Here is a 25,779-nt window from a genome sequence, read left to right as displayed (position 1 = left end):
ATTTTCATGTTTACGAATGATCTCTTGTTTTTCCTCTATGGTCATTCTCACATGTGTTTTCTTGCCTTGAACCTTACCACTGGCTTTCTTGGGACCCATAGCAAGATATATAATAACAACTTTTATGCTCAAATAGTAAAAAATAAAAAAAAATAAAAACTGTAAATCCTTGCAATGAATTCAGGCAGGATAGTCACTAGGCGGGAGGCACTGGGAAACTGAGGCGCGATCGCCGTGCCACCACATGCTAGGTCGGCCATATGTGTATCAACAAACTCATATCACGAGGTAAAGTTCATAACCCGATTCAAATTTTCCAAAGAAATCGGGCTCGTAACCCGAAAAGTTCGTAAACAGGGGCATTCATAAACTGAGGTACCACTGTAGTGCTTTATTAGTTTGGGGTCATCATTCACAGACTAGACCATTTTGCCCTTCCACCCGAATAATTATGGGTTAATATGTAAAAATTGCAGGCGATGAGTCACAATAACGCGGCTAAAGTATGATGACCAGACCACACACTAAAATGTGAAGGGACGACGACGTTTCGGTCCGTCCTGGACCATTCTCAAGTCGATTGTGGCGACTTGACTTGAGAATGGTCCAGGACGGACCGAAACGTCGTCGTCCCTTCACATTCTAGTGTGTGGTCTGGTCATGTAAAAATTGGACTGGCTTCAGTAGGGGCCTCCAGACTTCCTGTGATTTCAGTATAAATCCAGTTGTATGTCTTATACAAGTCACCGGTGGTCTAGTGGTAGAGTATGTGACTGGCAATGCCGGGGTCGTAGGTTCGCGCCCACCTATAGTCCTAGTGGATTTTCTCATTGATATATAACACATTAATGTAATTTCCGTGTATTCCTGGGTATGTCCTGTACTTTTTGTACTGTTTAATAATTATAGTTAATGGGTGCTAAGAACCACCCCTCACTAATTTGTATATCACAAGAAAAGTGCACAATATTTACCCGCCAAAGCGATAAATGCCAACACATTGCAGTACTGCAGTTCAAAATCCAATTAGAAAAAGATTCTCAAGAAAAATGAGGGACTGTTGACAAGTTGCTGGCTTTCTTGTGGCACTCGGGTAAATTCAGGTAAAAATACAGAATTTTTTTTCGGGTTAATGCAGTCTCTCAGCATCTGACTGTGCAACTAGTAGTATGGGATTGGCATTAGTGATGTTTCTGGCATGAAAAGGCAATCAAATGAGATCATGGAGTCTTTAAATAAAAGGGAGAGGAGCATATATCAAAGAAGTGATTAAACCATTGAAACCTTTTAAATATGAGGATTTGAATCATGCCATTCAGCAGTAATATACACACAACATTATAGCTTGGAGCTGGCTGTTGGAGGAGTAGTTACAGTCACTAAGCAAGTATCCTGGCCGGGAAATTTTTTACTGGGCGCAATTCCTTAACTGTAGCCTCTGTTTAACGCAACAGTAAAATGTGTACTTGGATGAAAAAACGATTCTTCGCGGCGGGGATCGTATTCCAGGGACCATAGGATTAAGGACTTGCCCGAAACGCTACGCGTACTAGTGGCTGTACAAGAATGTAATAACTCTTGTATATATCTCAAAAAAAAAAAAAAAAAAAAAAAAAAATGTCACCAGCACCAATAATGCCCCGGCAAAAGCCGTTATGTCCTTCAACTGGACTGCATGATCCTGTTCAACTGACTGGGCAGATCTTGCCTCAGGGACCACACAAATGTGACAGCTCATAAGACAATGTGAAAATACACAAACAGTAAAGAGTACACTGCACTATTAAAATTTGACATGCCTGGCTCACATCACACCACTTGTCGATGGTTCCTTCATCCAGGGGTTTTGCATTCCACTGGCGCTGGTTGCGTAGAAAGAGAGCAAAAGACTCTGCCTTGCACAGTTCTGCATTTTCAAAGGCATTCCATACCCCTCCTGAAAAAAAAAGCATTGAACGTAATGAAACTGCATTTTCTGGGTGAGACCCGGAGGCTCCCTGGAGCTATCCAGGCTATGTAATATATTAGACTTTGGCATCAGTCAGTGAGAATGGAGTTCATAGGCCTAGCAGGGACCACGAGCTAGAACCTGGCCCCCTCAGAGAGGCATGAGGAGCAATGGCCTATAGAATAGCACATGTGATTTGGAGCATTTATGTCTGCCATCGAACGGGACGAGCCAAAGGGGCTCCCCTCCCCAGAAAAGTATTTAGACCACCACAAACAATGTTTTCGTAAGTTATGCCGAGGTAATTATAATACCTCTGGCTCACAGAGAATCCCCCCATATTCACAAGCACATATTAATAAGAACCAGTACTTTTCTAGGCCCTTGTATTTTCTATATTAGAATATTATATGGCTACAAACTGTTAACTTTTACAAAATTAACGTTTTCATGAAGAAATAGGAAGTACAGTATCCTATTTCACAATCTTTAGTACTGTATCATATTTTGCAGATGACACTAGGATTTTCATGAGAGTAGACAACATAGAGGACACGGCAAACCTCCAATCAGATGTAAATCAGGTCTTTCTATGGGCTATAGAAAATAATATGGTGTTTAACGAAGATAAGTTCCTGCTCATGCGCTACGAAAAAATGAAAATATAAAAACAGAAACCACATATAAAACTCAGTCAAATCCTAACATAAAACGAAAGAGCAATGTAAAGGATTTGGGTGTACTGATGTCGGAAGACCTTACCTTCAAAGAACACAATAAAGTAGTCGTCACAACTGCAAGAAAAATGACAGGTTGGATAACAAGAACTTTTCAAACTAGAGATGCTATACCGATGATGATACTTTTCAAGATGCTAGTGCTATCTAGAGTGGAGTACTGCTGCACAATGACAGCCCTTTTCAAAGCTGGAGAAATTGCTGACCTGGAGAGCGTGCAAAGATCCTTTACTGCTAGAATTCACTCAGTAAAACATCTAAACTACTAGGACCGACTCAAGAGCCTAAACCTGTATTCACTTGAGCGCAGGCGGGAGAGATACATAATAATTTATACGTGGAAAATATTAGAGGGGCTAGTCCCAAACCTGCACACAGAAATTACATTACATGAGACCAGGAGGCATGGCAGGATGTGCAGAATACCCCCATTGAAAAGCATTGGTGCAACAGGTACTCTGAGAGAGAACTCTATCAACATCAGAGGCCCGAGGCTGTTCAACACACTTCCATTACACATAAGGGGCATAACTGGCCGACCCCTCACAGTGTTCAAGAGAGAACTGGATAAGCACCTCCAAAGGATACCCGATCAACCAGGCTATGATTCATACGTCAGGCTGCGAGCAGCCGCGTCAAACAGCCTGGTTGACCAGTCCAGCAACAAGGAGGCCTGGTCGACGACCGGGCCGCAGGGACGCTAAGCCCCGGAAGAACTCCAAGGTAACTTAAAGGTATCCTCTTTCATGTAGGCTGATCACTAGGTCCTTTACAGACAACTTCTGCCTCATGTAGTTTTGAAGCAATTTAGCATGGAACATGGCTTTGGATGCTATGTCATTCTCATATTACTACTCTACCTCTCTCTCCTAATTCTTATGTAATGTACTTTTTTTATTTTATATGTTGTAATACCCTGCAGTATAAAAATGCAGGGTAATTCTGTGTGCAATAAAAATGCAGTATTTGGAGCTTTCACAGAAACCCATGCAGGGGAATTGTTGGACAGTGAGATTTGGATTCCAGGATATAACCTATACAGGTGTGATAGGAAAATTAGGTCACATGGAGGAGTGGGTCTGTATATTAGGGAAGACCTTGTATGCTCGGAGCTCCTAAACGTTACAAATGAGGTGGTAGAGGTACTGGGATTAAAAATAGAGAAAATAAATTTAGTGATTATACTAATATACAAACCGCCAGATGCAACGGCTGAGGAATTCACAGAACAGATAAGCAAAATAGAGAATAGCCTTGATAATTTGGAGAACCCGATACCTGATATTATTTTCCTAGGTGACTTCAACTTGCCTAGTCTCAGGTGGAAAATAGCAAACAATAATATTATACCAGGAAATCTATCAGGACCTAACCAACCACAGATTAGAGAACTACTTAGATTCTGTGACAAATTTTCACTCAATCAGCAGATATCGGAGCCAACGAGAAATGAAAATATTCTAGATCTGGTCTTTACGAACAATGAAGACATTATCAGAGACATTACGATATCAGATACCACATACTCAGATCACAAACTCATTGAAGTGCAAACGACCATCAATACTCAGAATAGACCTAAAACGTTGATAAAGCGAGAGGGGCTATTCAGTAAATTCAATTTTAATAATAAAAGGATAGACTGGGAGATAATAAACAGGGAACTTACAAACATTCCATGGGGAACTGTTCTAAATAATACAAGTCCTACAGAAGGAATAGAAAAACTTACTTCAGAAGCGTATCAAGTCTGTCTGAAACATGTTCCTTTGAGGAAAGCCAGAAAGAGATCTAACGTAGAAAGAGAACGCAGACGACACTATAAACGCAGGAAAAAAATAACGGAACTGCTTATGCAGACACGAATTTCCCGTCAAAGAAGGAATAATTTAAATAGGGAGATTGAAGAAATCGAGCGGAAATTGAAACACTCATATGAAACTGAAGAAAGGCAGTTAGAACAGAAAGCAATTCAGGAAATAAAGAAAAATCCAAAATATTTCTTCTCATATGCGAAATCAAAAGCAAAAACCACTGCCAGTATTGGACCTATTCGTACAAGTGAAGGTTCATACACGGAGGATGACAAAGAAATTAGTGAAATCCTAAAAAAGCAGTATGAGGACATGTTTAGCACTCCAATAAACAACATGAAGGTGGAAGATCCAGACAATTTCTTTATGCGGGATATTCAAACCCCGGTAAATATAACTGATATAAACACGAGCGCACTAAATTTTGAAAAAGAAATTGAAAACATGCCCATGCACTCGGCCCCAGGTCCAGACTCATGGAATTCAATATTTATAAAGAAATGCAAAGTGCCGGTAGCACAGGCACTCAGTATAGTGTGGAGGAAGAGCTTGGACACGGGGGAGATACCAGATGCACTTAAAGTAGCAGACATAGCCCCTCTACACAAGGGAGGGAGCAAAGCATTGGCAAAAAATTATAGACCAGGTGCACTAACATCGCACATCATAAAAGTATTTGAGAGAGTGATTAGGAGTCAGGTCACCAATTTCATGGAGACCAATGACCTTCATAACCCAGGCCAACATGGATTTCGAGCGGGAAGATCGTGCCTCTCACAGCTACTTGAGCACTACGACAAAGTCACTGAGGCATTAGAAGAGAAACAGAATGCTGATGTGATATACACGGACTTCGCAAAGGCCTTCGATAAATGTGACCATGGCGTGATAGCACACAAAAATGAAGTCAATGGGAATAACCGGTAAAGTAGGACGCTGGATACTCAGTTTTCTGTCAAACAGGACTCAGCGAGTAACTGTCAACCATATAAAATCTAGTCCAAGTGCAGTGAAAAGCTCTGTACCTCAGGGTACAGTCCTTGCACCACTGCTTTTCCTTATTCTCATATCAGATATAGACAAAAATACAAGTCACAGCTTCGTATCATCCTTTGCAGATGATACAAAAATCAGTATGAAAATTACCTCGGCTGAGGACATTGAAAAACTTCAAGCTGATATTAATAAAGTTTTCGACTGGGCATCAGAAAATAACATGATGTTTAACAGTGATAAATTCTAGGTACGGTAAAAATGAGGACCTTAAACATAATACAGAGTACAAAACACAATCAAATGTACCCATAGTAGGAAAACAGCATGTAAAGGATTTGGGAATAATAATGTCTGACGACCTAACGTTTAAGGAGCATAACCAAGCAAATATTGCGACAGCCAGAAAAATGATAGGATGGATTACGAGAACTTTCAAATCCAGGGATCCCATCACAATGGTTGTACTCTTCAAGGCACTTGTGTTGTCCCGTCTTGAGTACTGCTCAGTACTCACTTCCCCCTTCAAAGCAGAAGAGATTGCTGAAATAGAGGGAATACAGAGAACATATACGGCACGCATAGACGCAATAAAGCACCTAAATTATTGGGATCGTCTCAAAGCCCTCCAAATGTACTCACTAGAAAGAAGACGAGAGAGATATCAAATAATATACACCTGGAAGATACTGGAGGGCCAAGTACCAAATCTACACAGTAAAATAACAACGTACTGGAGTGAACGACATGGAAGAAAATGTAGAATAGAACCAATGAAGAGCAGAGCTGCCATAGGCACAATCAGAGAACACTGTATAAACATCAGAGGTCCGCGGTTGTTCAACGTCCTCCCAGCAAGCATAAGAAATATTGCCGGAACAACCGTGGACATTTTCAAGAGGAAACTAGATTTATTCCTCCAAGGAGTGCCGGACCAACCGGGCTGTGGTGGGTATGTGGGCCTGCGGGCCGCTCCAAGCAACAGCCTGGTGGACCAAACTCTCACAAGTCGAGCCTGGCCTCGGGCCGGGCTTGGGGAGTAGAAGAACTCCCAGAACCCCATCAACCAGGTATCAACCAGGTACCCTACTGTTATGTGATCTATGTACTTCTTGCTCTGTTTCTCTTCCTTCTTTTTCACCTACAGGCACCACCTGTCAACCTTTGAGCAAATACTCTTTTTGCTTCCTGAGCATTAAGTCTTTCTTTGGCTTCTTTGGCGTTTATTAGATATATAGTCCATCATGTTTTGTGTTAAATTTCTTCCGTGTTCTCTCTCTCCCATCCTAGTATCTCTGAATTCACTGATGTTCTGGTAATATAACAATATGCTAGTCTTCCACTTTTCCCATTCTTCTTGCTACAACCTTCACTGTCATCAATACATATTCAGAGACTAAAATACAGTTGTCACCGACCTCCATTGACATATGACAATGAAACCTGTCAATGTTCACAGACTAGTCTTGCTGGCTGATCTTTTCAGTGTTTCTTTCTTGACATTAGGAAGTTCCTTTTTACCATTTTCCCCAGCTTTGCCTTCCCAGTCTCCTCTCTCCCTCTCAGGTTCATTAATTCCCAATTTGATGTTCATCCTTCGGAATTGAAGACGACCGACTTCAATATTAGGTCGAAGAAAGGTAGCTGTGTTAAAAGATGATGACACCAATCCAGGCTCGCAAGGCTGACCCACACATGGAACATATGTGAGTGGGTGCTGCTGTATAAGTGGAGGTTGCCCTAGCTTTACAAGCAACGAATTTCCTCTGGGCATCAGCATGCCATCCATTCTCTGCCACATATGTCCCCATGGTAACTTGGCTTAGCTAAGTTGGACAGTCCTGAGCAAGCGACTCCCAAGTGCTGGGGTTGATGTCCAGGTCTTTAAGGGGTCACCTTGAGGCAGTCCTTGAATCATTTCTTCTGCCCCCTGGTTGATGGGGTTCTGGGAGATCTACTCCCCAAGCCCGGCCCAAGGAGGCTTGACTTGTGAGAGTTTGGTCCACCAGGCTGTTGCTTGGAGCGGCCCGCAGGCCCACATACCCACCACAGCTCGGTTGGTCCGGCATTCCTTGTAGTAAACAATCTAGTTTCCTCTTGAAGATGTCCACTGTTGTTCCGGCAATATTTCTTATGCTCGCTGGGAGGGTGTTGAAAAACCGTGGACCTCTGATGTTTATACAGTGTTCTCTGATTGTGCCTATGGCACCCATGCTCTTCACTGGTTCTATTCTGCATTTTCTTCCATATCGTTCACTCCAGTACATTGTTATTTTACTGTGTAGATTTGATACTTGGCCCTCCAGCATCTTCCACGTGTATATTATTTAATATCTCTCGTCTTCTTTCTAGTGAGTACATTTGGAGGGCTTTGAGACGATCCCAATAATTTAGGTGCTTTATCGCGTCCATGCGTGCCGTATATGTTCTCTGTATTCCCTTTATTTCGGCAATCTCTCGTGAGTACTGAGCAGTACTCAAGATGGGACAATACAAGTGACTTGAAGAGTACAACCATTGTGATGGGATCCCTGGATTTGAAAGTTCTCGTAATCCATCCGATCATTTTTCTGGCTGACGCAATATTTGCTTGGTTATGCTCTCTAAACGTTAGGTCATCAGACATCATTATTCCCAAATCCTTTACATGCTGTTTTCCTACTAGGGGCACATTTGATTGTTTTTGTACCCTGTATTATGTTTAAGCTCCTCATTTTTACCGTACCTGAGTAATTTGGATTTATCACTGTTAAACATCATGTTATTTTCTGCTGCCCAGTCGAAAACTTTATTAATATCAGCTTGAAGTTTTTCAATGTCTTCAGCCGAGGTAATTTTCATACTGATTTTTGTGTCATCTGCAAAGGATGATACAAAACTGTGACTTGTATTTTTGTCTATATCTGATATGAGAATAAGGAAAAGCAGCGGTGCAAGGACTGTACCCCTGAGGTACAGAGCTTTTAACTGCGCTTGGACTAGATTTTATATGGTTGACTGTTACTCGCCGAGTCCTGTTTGACAGAAAACTGAGTATCCAGCGCCCTACTTTACCGGTTATTCCCATTGACTTCATTTTGTGTGCTATTACGCCATGGTCACATTTATCGAAAGCCTTTGCGAATTCCATGTATATCACATCAGCATTCTGTTTTTCTTCTAATGCCTCAGTGACTTTGTCGTAGTGATCAAGTAGCTGTGAGAGGCACGATCTTTCCGCTCGAAATCCATGTTGGCCTGGGTTATGAAGGTCATTGGTCTCCATGAAATTGGTGACCCGATTCCTAATCACTCTCTCAAATACTTTTATTATGTGTGACGTTAGTGCAACTGGTCTATAGTTCTTTGCCAATGCTTTGCTCCCTCCCTTGTGTAGAGGGGCTATGTCAGCTACTTTAAGTGCATCTGGTATCTCCCCCATGTCTGGCAAAGTGCCAGTAGCACAGGCATACTGAGTGCCTGTGCTACCGGCACTTTGCATTTCTTTATAAATATTGAATTCCGTGAATCTGGACCTGGGGCCGAGTGCATGGGCATGTTTTCACTTTCTCTTTCAAAGTCTAGTATGTTCGTGTTGATAACAGTTATACAGTATTTACAGGGGTTTGAATATCCCGCATAAAGAAATTTTCTGGATCTTCCACTGTCATGTTGTTTATTGGAGTGCTAAACGTCCTCATACTGCTTTTTTAGGATTTCACTAATTTCTTTGTCATCCTCCGTGTATGAACCTTCACTTGTATGAATAGGTCCTATACTGGCAGTGGTTTTTGCTTTTGATTTTGCATATGTGAAGAAGTATTTTGGATTTTTCTTTATTTCCTGAATTGCTTTTTGTTCTAACTGCCTTTCTTCAGTTTGATATGAGTGTTTCAATTTCCGCTCGATTTCTTCAATCTCCCTATTTAAATTATTCCTTCTTTGATGGGAAATTCGTGTCTGCATAAGCATTTCCATTATTTTTTTCCTTCTTTTACAGTGTCGTCTGCGTTCTCTTTCTACGTTGGATCTCTTTCTGGCTTTCCTCAAAGGAACATGTTTCAGACAGACTTGATACACTTCCGAAGTCAGTTTTTCTATTCCTTCTGTAGGACTTGTATTACTTAAAACAGTTTCCCATGGAATGTTTGTAAGTTCCCAATTTATTTTCTCCCAGTCTATCCTTTTATTATTAAAATTTAATTTACTGAATAACCCCTCTCGCTTCATCACCGTTTTAGGTCTATTCTCAGTATTGATGGTCGTTAACGGCCCTAACTGAAACGGTGCCTTGATGTAATTCTCCATACAGCAAATCCCAATTAATTCTGCCATGACTGAAGTCTTCCTATTGACATTTTAGTATTCTTGTCTCAGACTTAAAACTTTCTTGAGTTAATTTGACCTGGTCAGAGACCGGGCCACGAGGACCCTGACCCCTGGAATCAACGCAAAGTAACCAGGTATTTTGTCAGGAACAGGAAGCCTGTGTATATATATGTACTTGAGGCTTGTATCGAGGTTTTCCCAATGTCGAACTATTGACCTTCCCCAGGATAGAACCCCTCAACAGTCTAACTCCCAGGAATGTATTTACTGCAAGGTGAACAGGCTCATTAAGTGAAAGGAAACTTGCCCAACCATTTCTGTCCCACCTGGGAATACCAGGATCACCGATTGCGAGTCAAAAAGAAAGTTAGCTGTACTATGTAGATCATGGCCGCAATGATGTGATAGAAACCTGATATTTGCAGCATGCTTCTGTTTAACCACTCCTAAGCTATGAGGGAACTACTGAGAGAATACATATCAGAGAAAAAAATTCTTCATGAAAATGTACAAAACTAAGCCAATGCTGGATGCAACAGAATGTCAGAGGGACCAGACAAAGTCAATCCCAATTAATTCATTCCATCAAGAAGTACAAGTACAGTACAGTATCTTTAAATGCTGCAAGTAAGAATTTTTTTTTATAAACAAAGCTTGCATGAATAAATAATCATATATATACAGTATGTTTTAGACACAAAAATAAGCACAATATTCAGCATATCTTACCAGCACCAGAAACATGGCAACCTATGTATTTGCGCCCTGTTGACGGTACAGGAGTAGGGCCGTCTCCCAAACGTTCGTACTTAACGGGACGTGGAACTGGTTCATCCTTTTGTCAAATAAGAGAAAATAATGTATATATGAATCTGATAAGATACAGTACAATAATCTAAATCCATCACCTTGCTCTATTTATTGAACTCAAAACAGATTGATGATTCATTTTTTTATATTGTATTTCATAGGTACTATACAGTGCATTAATTAACATTAGGACCAAACAAAATAAATGCAAGATGGATAAATTTTCCAATTTCACAGAGTGAAACATAATTGCCCAAAACACTGTGTGTATTAGTGACTTTAGGCATAGTATATATGCTAGCTCTACCTAGAAATCCAACATTCTGTTTGTAACTCATTTTGTTTGAATGTACCTGAATAAACATTATTATTATAATCATCATTATCAAGTGGGCCCCAGTAACTCTCCCAAATGTAATTCTAGTTCCAGCAAGCCGTTCCAGAGGCCCAACCAACCAGTCCTCTGAAACCACCACATCATCCTCAACATAAACGTATCCACCAATATCAGTACTGGTGCAGACATCGGGAGGACAAACCCTTCATGCAAACTGCACCTACTATCAACAAGAAGAAGAAACCCCCACCTGGCATCCACCAGGAGCCAGGACCAGAATGTGGCTGGTGAGGTGAGAGCGGAGCCGGGGGGATCAGAGATAAACCACAACACCAGCAAAATTCACTAGAAGTATAGGCACAACAAAACAAGCGATTGCTTGAAAGAAATCAGACACACTTGGGTATTACGGGCTATTCATGCCCAGGCCACCTCTTGGGTGGCTTAATCTTCATCAATCATCATCAATCACTTGGGTAAACAAAGCAAATGACTGCTGCCATGGGGTAAAGGCCATCAAAGTGATGCACTAGACCTGTTATTTTACCGTAAATTCAATAGCTGTATAAAAATATACATAACCTAAATAGAGCAGACTGAGTATGCTAGATTTTGGAAGAATTACTACATTATAAAACGCTGAAATTTTCTTACTATTATATTTTCAAACGATTCAAATTATACAAATACAGTATTCCAAGCTTATTTCTGAATAACTATTACAACCATTCAACCTTACTGTTATCTGCTCTTTCTCCAAATCTATTTTACTGTATAGTATTTAAACTTTTAATACAGTCAGCAAGTCTGTTTATTTCTCAGTAAAGTAAAATCATATCAGTTATGTGACACCAAAGTCACATAGCAGTAATTTACCATCAAGCATTGTAACCTTGATACTAATGTGAGGAGAAACAATATGAAAAATTATACACTTGAAAAATATTCTGGACAAAATAAGAATTTTTATATAAATAATTTGATGGATACAGATGGATAACATATAGTGCATACCTCTGCCTTCCTCTTCTTTTTGGAGACTTCGTGAAGGGTTTGTGATTTCCCTTCATCGTCTGTTGTAGGTTTTGCTTCGTCATTTGTCATTCCAATGTTTACATCCACCTTGAGTTTGTGTTTTCCTTTGCTTTCATGGATCCCAGTTTTATCCTGTGTAGACTTACCATTTACATTAATTTTGTTTGAGTTTTTCTTTTTCTTCTTTACTTCTGGCTCCTCACTTATATCGTCTTCTTTAATAAGAGATCGCTTTTTATTTACCCTTCGTCTCTTCACCTTCTTCTCTTCCACATCCATCTCTCTCATGTCATCCTTCTTAACCTTCTGTTTATTTGCCTCAGCTACTTTTTCATGCTTCTTTGATGTTTTCTTTATTTCTGCTTTGCTGGAAATTTTTTTAGCCTCATTTCCCTTTTGCCTGGATTTGCCTCTCCTCACTGGAACACAGTCCTCTGAAATATAAATTGTACAGTACAGTACTTCAAATTTTAACACCGGACAAGCAACGTAAAATTTACTGGTAGCTTTTTATAAGAGCTGAAGTAACCAAGATGTAAATATCTTATGAAAAAGAGAATTACCTACTTTTAATATATGCATTAGTAATACACAAAAATTATAAAAAATGTAAATTAAAAGGATTAGTAAAAAGTTTGACATTTAGAATTTTCTACCTAAATAAGAATAACCTAATTAAGGAGCAAACTGCAGACTAAGTTTGGAAAAAGTTTAATGGCATATAATACTGAAAATAAATTATCAATGCTATGCATGGTAGTGGGCCAAAATGCTGTGCATGCTAGAGGCCCGAAACACTATGCGTGCTTGAGGCCCGAAACACTATGCGTGCTTGAGGCCCGAAACACTATGCGTGCTAGTGGCCCAAGATGCTATGCATGCTACTGGCCCAAGACACTATGCATGCTAGAGGCCCGAGATGCTATGCATGCTAGTGGCCCGAGACGCTATGCATGCTAGTGGCCCGAGACACTATGCATGCTAGTGGCCCAAAACGATTGCCCGAAACGCATTGCGTAATAGTGGCTTTAGGCATTGTATGTACTAGCTCTATCTATATATCAATCCATTAATGTAACATCACTTGTATGTATATACCTTACCTGAATAAACATCTGAATCTGAATCTGAATCTGATATGCGTGCTTGTGGCCCGAAATGCTATACGTGCTAGTGGCCCAAAATGCTATGCATACTAGTGACCTGAATCGCTGTGCACGCAAGTGGCCTGAAATGCTGTGCGCACTAGTGGCCTGAAATGCTATGCATGCTAGTGGCCCAAAATGCTATCAGTGCTGGTGGACCAGAATGCTCAGTGTGCTAGCAGCCCAAGACGCTATGCATGCTAGTGACCCAAAATGCTATGCGTTTAAGTGGCCTGAAATGCTATGCGTGTAAGTGAGCTGAAATGCTATGCATGCTAGTGGCCCAAAATGCTATCAGTGCTGGTGGACCAAAACGCTCAGTGTGCTAGCAGCCCAAGACGCTATGCATGCTAGTGACCCAAAATGCTATGCGTTTAAGTGGCCTGAAATGCTATGCGTGTAAGTGGCCTGAAATGCTATGCGTGCTAGTGGCAGCTTTACAAGAATGTAAAATATATATATATATGGGTAGGCGGTTCCATGGGTTAATACCCATGTGGGTGAAAAAGCATCTCCTGTTCTCAGTCCTACATTGTGGCTTGTTGAGCTTGAAACCATTGTTCCTTATAATGTGCAAGGTTATAACCATTCACTGTTAGAGGACAGGAAGCCAGAGTGTATTCATACATGTTAGGCTTTTATCGAGGTCCCTCCCCCCCCCCCTTCCCCCCGCCCAGAGTCAAATTACTGATCCCGCCCAGGATGCAACCCCACAACAAGCTAACTCCTGGATACCTATTTGCTGGTAGGTGAACAGATGCATTAGGTGAAAGGAAATGTGCCCAACCATTTCTGTCCCGCCTGGAATTCAAACCCGGAATTCTGGACTGTGCGTCGAGAACAAACCTGACTGTACTACCAGGGCCCTTAATGTTAGGGTACATGTACAATGTACATGTTAGGCCTATATTGAGGTCCCCCAAGGTCAAATTAAGTTAATTATGAAAGTAAACCAGAAATTACTCCGTATCCTCTCAATTTGCCAGTGATTGCCTTGTTTATGGTTTTTAATCAAAATTTAAAGTACTTAATAATTCCTTGATTATAGTATTCTGCTTTGATTAACACAGATACCTTCACCCTTGTTTCAAAGTCTTGCAGTTTTATGAGCCACTGAAAATGTCTGGTAAAAATAAAATAAATATGTTTATTCAGGTAAAAGTACATACATAGAAGATGAATTACAAACATAATGTGCACGGCGTCTCAGGCAAAGGAAAGCGTTTCAGACATATACACAGCGTTTTGTTTTGTCAAGCTCATGTATATGATTTGAGTATAGCATCTTGCTGTCCCGTTGCTGTCCCATCTTGCTTGCTCCCGTCAGGGAGCCGGTCGGCCGAGCGGACAGCACGCTGGACTTGTCATCCTGTGGTCCTGGGTTCGATCCCAGGCGCTGCCGAGAAACAATGGGCAGAGTTTCTTTCACCCTATGCCCCTGTTACCTAGCAGTAAAATAGGTACCTGGGTGTTAGTCAGCTGTAACGGGCTGCTTCCTGGGGGTGGAGGCCTAGCCGAGGACCGGGCCATGCGGACACTAAAAAAAAGCCCGAAATCATCTCAAGATAACCTCATGATAACCCATTGGGAGCTCCCTCCCACTGGGGGCTCACTGTCCCACCAGAAGACTCCCTATCCTACCGGAGCTCCCAGTCCCATCAGAGGTCACGACCTCTCCGTAGGGTGCAGTCGCACCTCCACAGATTACCAGTATCAGCTAATGATACTGGTAATAGCTCCAAAGGGCCACCACTTGCGGGCTATTCATGCCCGTGCCACCTTTTGGGTGGCTTAATCTTCATCAGTCAATCATCAGTCTCACCGGAAAGCTCTGTTCCACTACACCCTGGATTACAATATATAGGGTTAATACGAGTATTTTGCGCTCCCCTGAACACCGGACAACCTATCAGACAACCGGACAACCTATTACCAGACAACCTTGCCAAGAATAAAAACCACCCAATTCAGACTACTACACAGGAGACAACTCCCCTCACGCAGGGTGCAGTTGCACCTACACAGATCTCCAGTATCATTTATTGATACTGGTGATGGCTCAAAAGAACCACCACTTATGAGCTATTCATGCCCGTGCCACCCACCTTTTGGGTGGCTTTATCTTCATCTTAACACATTCACACGGGAGACATCTCCCGTCACGCTGGGTGCAGTCGCACCTCCACAGATCTCCAGTATCATCTATTGATACTGGTAATGGCTCAAAAGGGCCACCACTTACGGGCTATTCATGCCCGTGCCACCTTTTGGGTGGCTTAATCTTCATCAATCAATCAATCAGACTACTAAACCTTCTCTTAACTGTGGTAACATTGTAATATCGAACCTTCAAGGGTAGTCTTATCGCGAGTCATGTTAGGTAATGTTGACAACTCTCCCACACACACACAGTCAACTCTGGCGTGTGCTCAACTCTGGGGCAGTTTTACCCGCGCTTCTGTGTTTACCTTAGGCAAGTGCAGCACAAACTGCTAACTTCTCACATTGGTGAGAAGTTAGTAATTGGTAATTGGTGCTAAAACACAATTAGTAACGACATCCTTATATAATGAGGATTATTTAATGTTTCAAATGGTATAAGTGACCAATACAAATTGATTTTTTTTTCTGCGGCTGGTGTAGCGGAAGATGCTAATATTTAGCAACGTGGGGTAAAAGGAGGGAGAGGGGGGATTAAGTAGGTTATTCACTAGCACTCTTATTTTATTTATGTTTTAATGCATAAATATATACAAAAGCGTGCAGTGGGCTATGTGATATCTCGTAGTTCAACACTGGCTTCTACCTAGACCACGTGGCGTGATTTTGACCACTTGTCTCCATATATCGTACCTGATATTTTAGATTAAGGACCTGCCCGAAACGCAATGCGTGCTAGTGGCTTTGCAAGAATGTAAAAATACCTATCTTATGTAATCTAGCAATACAAATGATGGAGAGTTCCTTGGTTTATACATAGAAAAGAGACTCAACCTCATTAACCACATATAACACTTAGCAAATATAGTATGAAAAATAGTTGGCATACTTTCTAAAATCATATATTATGTTCCTCACTCTCCTCTCCTTTTATTATACTACGTGCTACATGCTAATCCACTGCACAAGAATGTAATAAACAAGAATGTAAGAACTCTTGTATATATAAATAAATAAAATAAATAAAACTGCAAACTACCTCAAGCCCATCATCACCTAGCAAAAATCTGCTATCAGAACAATAACAAACTCTGTTTTCAGACAACACACAGCCCCTCTGTTTAAATCACTAAACATGCTAAACATACACTCAGTCAAACTAGAGTCAAACTAAATTTACGCAAATAAAGGGACGTAGTCTATGGAACTCACTCCATAACGGAATTAAAAGCTGTCCAACCTATGCCTTTTTCAAAAGTAAAACCAAAAAGTACCTAATTTCGTCCTCATATTTTCCTACCAAGTGCTTCAAACTCGCACTGTATCTTGTGCTACCCACTCCCCCAATATATGCGCCTAAGACATGCATCCTCACCATTGTAATCACTGGTATCATCTTGTATCATAGTTGTTATGTTGAACACAAATTTTGCTACAGTGTACCTATTAAGGAGAGAAAGGGAGAAAAGATGCAGATCTTTTAGCATATATTTAGTCAGTGTAGCATATTCACACTGAATTGGATGTTCACATTGGCTTGGAATGCTGAGAAGAATCATGCATTCTGATTATACAAAACTTCATGTTAATTTGGGCTTCAATTCCATTTATCTGCTCCTGGAGATAGTGGACTGAAGCGAGTAGATTATCCCAATAATATACTCGCTCCAAACTACAAATTTTATACACTTCTGGCCATTAAAAGAGAGCTAGAACAATGCTGTTGTTTTGTCTGTTTTCCTGGGTATGCTATGCTATATGCTATGGCATAGCATACTCAGAAAAATCAGTGTTCAACAAAGATGCCATAAATTTTTAGTGAAGGCTTGCAAAGAGCTTTAATACTGCATTCCTGGCATTGTTGAAACTTTCAAAAAGGTGAAGGACTAGTCACTACCATATGCAGCCTAAACTACACACAGTCACCATTTTCCGAATTTTCATTAGTTCTAGCTGACCAATCTTAACGAAATTGAAAACCAGTGGCGTCTACCTTTTTTTTCGCAGGGAAATTCCTGCGCGGGCCCTAAGCCTCTAGCTGGCCCACTAAGTGTTGCTTGTTTCTGTTTTACTTGGGCGGAGTATGAGTATTTATGACTCGTACGGTCCCTTCTGTAAGATTTTGTCCCATGTGTTTAACAACTTCTGCTCTATTGAACCTAAGTTGAAATTTTTTTGTGTTTGTAACTGTGCACTGTGTTAGATAATGTTCCAGTGGTCTGTCGGGCATTTCTCCACAGTGCTGACATATCCTCTCGTCTTCCGGAACCTGTAAGCCTGTTTCCCATGCACATGGGTATCCAAGCCTGATGCGATGTAAGTGTACTTCTGTTGTTTTACTGTTCCCTTTCACCAAAATAAGTGGTTCATAGTTGGTTGAATTCTTGTACCAACCCGCAGATCCTGATGTTGCAACTGCTGTGTTGTGGTCACTGTACATCTTCTGCATTGCTCTATTTCTAATTACTTTCTTAATATGTAATAGACTCTAAGGTATGTAAATGTCTACATTTCTTCTCTTAGTTGCAAGTTTTGCAGTTTTGTCTGCAATGTTATTTCCTATTATTCCCACTTGACTTGGCACCCAGTTGATAAGTACCCGTCGGCCGTTAACCACTGACTGGCAACCTGTCCTCTTACAAATTACATCTGAATTTGGCCGTTTACCCGTATGGCCGAAATGGACATAATTTGAAAATAAAAAAAAATTTAAATAAATTTTGAATTTTTAGATTCATCACTTTGGGCCGATTTCATTTCAAATTACGTCCATTTTTGGCCATAGCGCGCATTCGAGCGAAAAGCGACGTCATTTTTAAGAGGACGGGTTGCACATTCTAACATGTGCTGGATCATCATTTAGGACCAATGCAACAATAACAGAACCCTGCTGGAGGGCGCAGGCTGATTGACCTCGCTGAGTTTGTATTGAAAATATGCAGCTTATCAATCAATAATGCCCTAGATGAACGAGTATTTTCGAAAGTAAAGTCTGTGAAAACTAAACTGAGAAATCGAAAATTACTAGAGCTTTTGACATAAATCAAATAAAAAATTAAAAAATAATCTTGAGAACCAAAACATGTACATCAAGAAGTAATTTGAACCACCCTTGTCTTTGCTAAAATATGAGTCTGCGGTGTACCAAAAGGAAGTTGTGGATTAAGAACTTCTTGATAATAATAATGCTAAACATTGGTCAGCTGTGAAGACTGGAGGGACTCAACATGCATAAATGTGCGTTTCATGCAGCGAATGATATATATATATATATATATATATATATATATATATATATATATATATATATATATATATATATATATATATATATATATATATATATATATATATATATATATATATATTTTACTCTGTATTAAAATATATGACTTTGAAAACCGTATCAGTCATTAAACAAAATATTGGGCTACTTTTATTACAAATTCGCTACTTTTAGTCCTTCAGCTCGCTAGTTGTCTTTCAGCAATTCAGATCTAGCATCGCTGGCGACACGATGCCTGGCGCACGTCTCGCCCGGGTCATAGGCAACTTGACATATTCTTTTCCGTTTTCCGGTTGGATTTTCGGAAGAGGAGAGAGTGTCCGGCGCCGGACTGGGGCGTGATGCGGCCGTCTGTAATGTCTGCGCTGCCAGAGGTCATTGCAGAGGATTTTTTTTTTTACAATTTGGCACAAGTTTAGGAGGGACTACAGTTGACCAGACCACACACTAGAAGGTGAAGGGACGATGACGTTTCGGTCCGTCCTAGACCATTCTTAAGTCGATTGTGTGACACAATCGACTTGAGAATGGTCCAAGACGGACCAAAACGTCGTCGTCCCTTCGCCTTCTAGTGTGTGGTCTGGTCAACTTACTTTAGCCACGTTATTAATTGTGACTCATCGCCTGCGAGGGACTACAGTGATTTCGTCGTTTTGACGCGACTTTGACACCTAATCGTGATGCTGATGTGGTATTCGTGCTGGTTTTGTGTGGTGTGGGGGGGTGTTCGCCTCCCCGGGGGACGCCATGGGTCTTCCCGGACATCTGCCAGAAGTCAGGGTATTCCGTCGTCGCCACCCGCCGGGTACATGGCCGCAAGGCTTCAACTTTGACCTCAGACAGGGCCACCGGGGGCTCAGCCTGCACCTGAAGCGTCGTGGCCCAGAAATCAACAACAATGGGGCGGGTAAATACATACTTTTGGTAATTAATTGGTACATTTATGCAAAGCCACTAACACGCTCGGTCTGTCTGTTCATACAATAATCTTACTTATATTTACGCACTTAATGAAAAACATCGTAACATTATAACTGCCGTGTGAGTTCTGCTCTAATTAGACTACTATAATTGTAAATCCATTACAAATTTACATAGTCAAAACAAATATGGATGAAGTTTCCTGTACATTTTAATAATTGTAAAAATAAAACTGTAAAACATTAGCTAACATAATTTATACATCAAGTTAAGCCTCCATGTCATTCTCGACGGCTATATTTGACAGGATTCATTTCCTGCTACAGGTAACGCTTTCTTACGTGGGATCCCGTGATTGTTTCAACTGTTGGTTAGACATATATATGAATGAGTTTGGGTGGATATATATAGGAGCTGCGACATGCGGGCTAGTAGGCTATCTGCAGTTTGTTTAATGTTTATATTCTAGTCTAATTCTGTTAATTACAATTTCACATTATCTGATGGATGTTTTTTACTGTCTGTGTATGTAGTTATCAGTTCTTAACATAACCAGGAATCTTCATATAAGTTGATTGATTGATGAAGATTAAGCTACCCTAGAGGTGGCACGGGCATGAATAACCCGTAACTTTATACAAGTGCTTTCTGCCATTTGAGCACAGTACACGGGAGACATCTTCCGTCAAGCTGGGTGCAGTCGCACCTCCACAGATCTCCAGTATCAGCTCTTGATACTGGTAATGGCTCAAAACGGCCACCACTTACGGGCTATTCATGCCCGTGCCACCTTTTGGGTGGCTTAATCTTCATCAATCAATCTGAGCACAGTATGTAATTGTTCTTCTGTCAGCCCTAGTTTTTGTGTAGTGTAGTTTCGACAATAGAGATTGGGATACCTAGCTTTCTGGTTTGTTACATACAATAGTAACTGTATCATCATGTTGGGTAATACCCATATGAGACGGTCTCCATAAAGGAAATTCTGAAACGTTATGCATCAACTATATTATTCATAATTGTTATTTTTAACATTACTAGGAACTGTTTGGTATTTTGGGTGTAATGAGTTGTCCAGGGCGTCCTCTGCTGGATGTTGAAGGAGGTCGGCGGAAGCCACCATAATGTAGAGAATGTGGAGATGGTAAAGCATCTTTGGTGATTAGTTTTGTCCAACTGGTGGACAAAATTGGTGTGTTAAGAGGTGACTGGCGCGTATGACACCATTCTGTCCTTGACAGTCATTGTCATCCTCTACATTGTAACTGTTTAAGCCAAGGCCATATTTGATTTAGTTTGAGATGTAACTGCTTTTGATAATTAATGAATGTGATTAAGTGACATAGATGACATATATGGGAGCATTCTGAATTTGAAATGTATTATATATAAATATAAAATGTAAAATAAAGAGATGATTTTTTTTCGCAGGGATATTCTTGCGCGGGCCCTAAACCTCTGGCTGGCCCACTGGGCGGGCCCTAAGCCTCTGGCTGGCCCACTGGGCGGGCCCTAAGCCTCTGGCTGGCCCACTGGGCGGGCCCTAAGCCTCTGGCTGGCCCACTGGGCGGGCCCTAAGCCTCTGGCTGGCCCACTGGGCGGGCCCTAAACCTCTGGCTGGCCCACTGGTCGGGCCCTAAGCCTCTGGCTGGCCCACTGGGCGGGCCCTAAGCCTCTGGCTGGCCCACTGGGCGGGCCCTAAGCCTCTGGCTGGCCCACTGGGCGGGCCCTAAGCCTCTGGCTGGCCCACTGGGCGGGCCCTAAGCCTCTGGCTGGCCCACTAAGTGTTGCTTGTTTCTGTTTTACTTGGGCGGAGTATGAGTATTTATGACTCGTATGGTCGCTTTAGTAAGATTTTGTCCCATGTGTTTAACAACTTCTTCTGCTCTGTTGAATCTAAGTTGAAATCTTATTGGGTTTGTAACTGTGCACTGTGTTAGATAATGTTCCAGTGGTCTGTTGTGGCTGTAACTGTGCACTGTGTTAGATAATGTTCCAGTGGTCAGTTGTGGCTGTAACTGTGCACTGTGTTAGATAATATTCCAGTGGTCTGTTGTGGCTGTAACTGTGCACTGTGTTAGATAATATTCCAGTGGTCTGTTGTGGCTGTAACTGTGCACTGTGTTAGATAATGTTCCAGTGGTCTGTTGTGGCTGTAACTGTGCACTGTGTTAGATAATATTCCAGTGGTCTGTTGTGGCTGTAACTGTGCACTGTGTTAGATAATGTTCCAGTGGTCTGTTGTGGCTGTAACTGTGCACTGTGTTAGATAATGTTCCAGTGGTCTGTTGTGGTTGTAACTGTGCACTGTGTTAGATAATGTTCCAGTGGTCTGTTGTGGCTGTAACTGTGCACTGTGTTAGATAATGTTCCAGTGGTCTGTTGTGGCTGTAACTGTGCACTGTGTTAGATAATGTTCCAGTGGTCTGTTGTGGCTGTAACTGTGCACTGTGTTAGATAATGTTCCAGTGGTCTGTTGTGGCTGTAACTGTGCACTGTGTTAGATAATGTTCCAGTGGTCTGTTGTGGTTGTAACTGTGCACTGTGTTAGATAATGTTCCAGTGGTCTGTTGTGGCTGTAACTGTGCACTGTGTTAGATAATGTTCCAGTGGTCTGTTGTGGCTGTAACTGTGCACTGTGTTAGATAATATTCCAGTGGTCTGTTGTGGCTGTAACTGTGCACTGTGTTAGATAATGTTCCAGTGGTCTGTTGTGGTTGTAACTGTGCACTGTGTTAGATAATGTTCCAGTGGTCTGTTGTGGCTGTAACTGTGCACTGTGTTAGATAATGTTCCAGTGGTCTGTTGTGGCTGTAACTGTGCACTGTGTTAGATAATGTTCCAGTGGTCTGTTGTGGCTGTAACTGTGCACTGTGTTAGATAATGTTCCAGTGGTCTGTTGTGGCTGTAACTGTGCACTGTGTTAGATAATGTTCCAGTGGTCAGTTGTGGCTGTAACTGTGCACTGTGTTAGATAATGTTCCAGTGGTCTGTTGTGGCTGTAACTGTGCACTGTGTTAGATAATGTTCCAGTGGTCAGTTGTGGCTGTAACTGTGCACTGTGTTAGATAATGTTCCAGTGGTCTGTTGTGGCTGTAACTGTGCACTGTGTTAGATAATGTTCCAGTGGTCTGTTGTGGCTGTAACTGTGCACTGTGTTAGATAATGTTCCAGTGGTCTGTTGTGGCTGTAACTGTGCAGTGTGTTAGATAATGTTCCAGTGGTCTGTTGTGGCTGTAACTGTGCACTGTGTTAGATAATGTTCCAGTGGTCTGTTGTGGCTGTAACTGTGCACTGTGTTAGATAATGTTCCAGTGGTCTGTTGTGGCTGTAACTGTGCACTGTGTTAGATAATGTTCCAGTGGTCAGTTGTGGCTGTAACTGTGCACTGTGTTAGATAATGTTCCAGTGGTCTGTTGTGGCTGTAACTGTGCACTGTGTTAGATAATGTTCCAGTGGTCTGTTGTGGCTGTAACTGTGCACTGTGTTAGATAATGTTCCAGTGGTCAGTTGTGGCTGTAACTGTGCACTGTGTTAGATAATGTTCCAGTGGTCAGTTGTGGCTGTAACTGTGCACTGTGTTAGATAATGTTCCAGTGGTCTGTTGTGGCTGTAACTGTGCACTGTGTTAGATAATGTTCCAGTGGTCTGTTGTGGCTGTAACTGTGCACTGTGTTAGATAATGTTCCAGTGGTCAGTTGTGGCTGTAACTGTGCACTGTGTTAGATAATGTTCCAGTGGTCAGTTGCGGTTGTAACTGTGCACTGTGTTAGATAATGTTCCAGTGGTCTGTTGTGGCTGTAACTGTGCACTGTGTTAGATAATGTTCCAGTGGTCTGTTGTGGCTGTAACTGTGCACTGTGTTAGATAATGTTCCAGTGGTCTGTTGTGGCTGTAACTGTGCACTGTGTTAGATAATGTTCCAGTGGTCTGTTGTGGCTGTAACTGTGCACTGTGTTAGATAATGTTCCAGTGGTCTGTTGTGGCTGTAACTGTGCACTGTGTTAGATAATGTTCCAGTGGTCTGTTGTGGCTGTAACTGTGCACTGTGTTAGATAATGTTCCAGTGGTCTGTTGTGGCTGTAACTGTGCACTGTGTTAGATAATGTTCCAGTGGTCTGTTGTGGCTGTAACTGTGCACTGTGTTAGATAATGTTCCAGTGGTCTGTTGTGGCTGTAACTGTGCACTGTGTTAGATAATGTTCCAGTGGTCTGTTGTGGCTGTAACTGTGCACTGTGTTAGATAATGTTCCAGTGGTCTGTTGTGGCTGTAACTGTGCAGTGTGTTAGATAATGTTCCAGTGGTCTGTTGTGGCTGTAACTGTGCACTGTGTTAGATAATGTTCCAGTGGTCTGTTGTGGCTGTAACTGTGCACTGTGTTAGATAATGTTCCAGTGGTCTGTTGTGGCTGTAACTGTGCACTGTGTTAGATAATGTTCCAGTGGTCTGTTGTGGCTGTAACTGTGCACTGTGTTAGATAATGTTCCAGTGGTCTGTTGTGGCTGTAACTGTGCACTGTGTTAGATAATGTTCCAGTGGTCTGTTGTGGCTGTAACTGTGCACTGTGTTAGATAATGTTCCAGTGGTCTGTTGTGGCTGTAACTGTGCACTGTGTTAGATAATGTTCCAGTGGTCTGTTGTGGCTGTAACTGTGCACTGTGTTAGATAATGTTCCAGTGGTCTGTTGTGGCTGTAACTGTGCACTGTGTTAGATAATGTTCCGGTGGTCTGTTGTGGCTGTAACTGTGCACTGTGTTAGATAATATTCCAGTGGTCTGTTGTGGCTGTAACTGTGCACTGTGTTAGATAATATTCCAGTGTTCTGTTGTGGCTGTAACTGTGCACTGTGTTAGATAATATTCCAGTGGTCTGTTGTGGCTGTAACTGTGCACTGTGTTAGATAATGTTCCAGTGGTCTGTTGTGGCTGTAACTGTGCACTGTGTTAGATAATGTTCCAGTGGTCTGTTGTGGTTGTAACTGTGCACTGTGTTAGATAATATTCCAGTGGTCTGTTGTGGCTGTAACTGTGCACTGTGTTAGATAATGTTCCAGTGGTCTGTTGTGGTTGTAACTGTGCACTGTGTTAGATAATATTCCAGTGGTCAGTTGTGGCTGTAACTGTGCACTGTGTTAGATAATATTCCAGTGGTCAGTTGTGGCTGTAACTGTGCACTGTGTTAAATAATATTCCAGTGGTCTGTTGTGGCTGTAACTGTGCACTGTGTTAGATAATATTCCAGTGGTCTGTTGTGGCTGTAACTGTGCACTGTGTTAGATAATATTCCAGTGGTCAGTTGTGGCTGTAACTGTGCACTGTGTTAGATAATATTCCAGTGGTCTGTTGTGGCTGTAACTGTGCACTGTGTTAGATAATATTCCAGTGGTCTGTTGTGGCTGTAACTGTGCACTGTGTTAGATAATATTCCAGTGGTCTGTTGTGGCTGTAACTGTGCACTGTGTTAGATAATATTCCAGTGGTCAGTTGTGGCTGTAACTGTGCACTGTGTTAGATAACGTTCCAGTGGTCAGTTGTGGCTGTAACTGTGCACTGTGTTAGATAATGTTCCAGTGGTCAGTTGTGGCTGTAACTGTGCACTGTGTTAGATAATATTCCAGTGGTCAGTTGTGGTTGTAACTGTGCACTGTGTTAAATAATATTCCAGTGGTCTGTTGTGGCTGTAACTGTGCACTGTGTTAAATAATATTCCAGTGGTCAGTTGTGGCTGTAACTGTGCACTGTGTTAAATAATATTCCAGTGGTCAGTTGTGGCTGTAACTGTGCACTGTGTTAGATAATATTCCAGTGGTCAGTTGTGGCTGTAACTGTGCACTGTGTTAGATAATATTCCAGTGGTCAGTTGTGGCTGTAACTGTGCACTGTGTTAGATAATGTTCCAGTGGTCTGTTGTGGCTGTAACTGTGCACTGTGTTAGATAATGTTCCAGTGGTCTGTCGGGCATTTCTCCACAGTGTTGACATTTCCTCTCATCTTCCGGAACCTGTAAGCCTATTTCCCATGCACATGGGTATCCAAGCCTGATGCGATGTAAGTGTACTTCTGTTGTTTTGCTGTTCCCTTTCATCAAACTAAGTGGTTCGTAGTTGGTTGAATTCTTGTACCAACCCGCAGATCCTGATGTTACAACTGCTGTGTTGTGGTCACTGTACATCTTTTGCATTGCTCTGTTTCTAATTACTTTCTTAATCAGTGATAGACTCTGTGGTATATAAATGTCTACATTTATTCTCTTAGTTGCAAGTTTTGCAGCTTCGTCTGCAATGT

The 25,779-nt window shown here is 41.6% G+C and overlaps 1 protein-coding gene across 6 annotated transcripts in view; it reads right to left on the bottom strand.

Moving 5' to 3' along the window:
• Positions 1-25,779, bottom strand: part of LOC123746620 (probable endonuclease 4) — a 195,465-nt gene that overhangs the window by 166,198 nt on the left and 3,488 nt on the right. The window contains exons 1-4 of one of the 6 annotated variants that reach the window (XR_011225906.1): positions 15,475-18,567; positions 11,962-12,416; positions 10,530-10,635; positions 1,800-1,936 (exon numbers count right to left, since the gene is read on the bottom strand). Coding sequence is in view for 4 of the 6 variants with exons in the window: in XM_045728280.2 (XP_045584236.2) it covers positions 1,800-1,936; positions 10,530-10,635; positions 11,962-12,416; positions 15,475-15,502 (726 nt within the window). In the remaining 2 variants the exon portion in view is untranslated. Of the gene's footprint in view, positions 1-1,799; positions 1,937-10,529; positions 10,636-11,961; positions 12,417-15,232; positions 15,413-15,474; positions 18,568-19,166; positions 19,441-25,779 lie in introns of those variants that run through there. The other 5 variants (XR_011225905.1, XM_045728283.2, XM_045728280.2 and 2 more) reach the window with 5 other exon arrangements.

Source organism: Procambarus clarkii, chromosome 90, assembly GCF_040958095.1.
Source record: "Procambarus clarkii isolate CNS0578487 chromosome 90, FALCON_Pclarkii_2.0, whole genome shotgun sequence".
In the NCBI taxonomy this organism is placed as follows: Eukaryota; Metazoa; Arthropoda; class Malacostraca; order Decapoda; family Cambaridae; genus Procambarus; species Procambarus clarkii.
The sequence above is the reverse complement of the archived record's forward strand: the minus strand, read 5'-3'. Positions and strand labels throughout refer to the sequence as shown.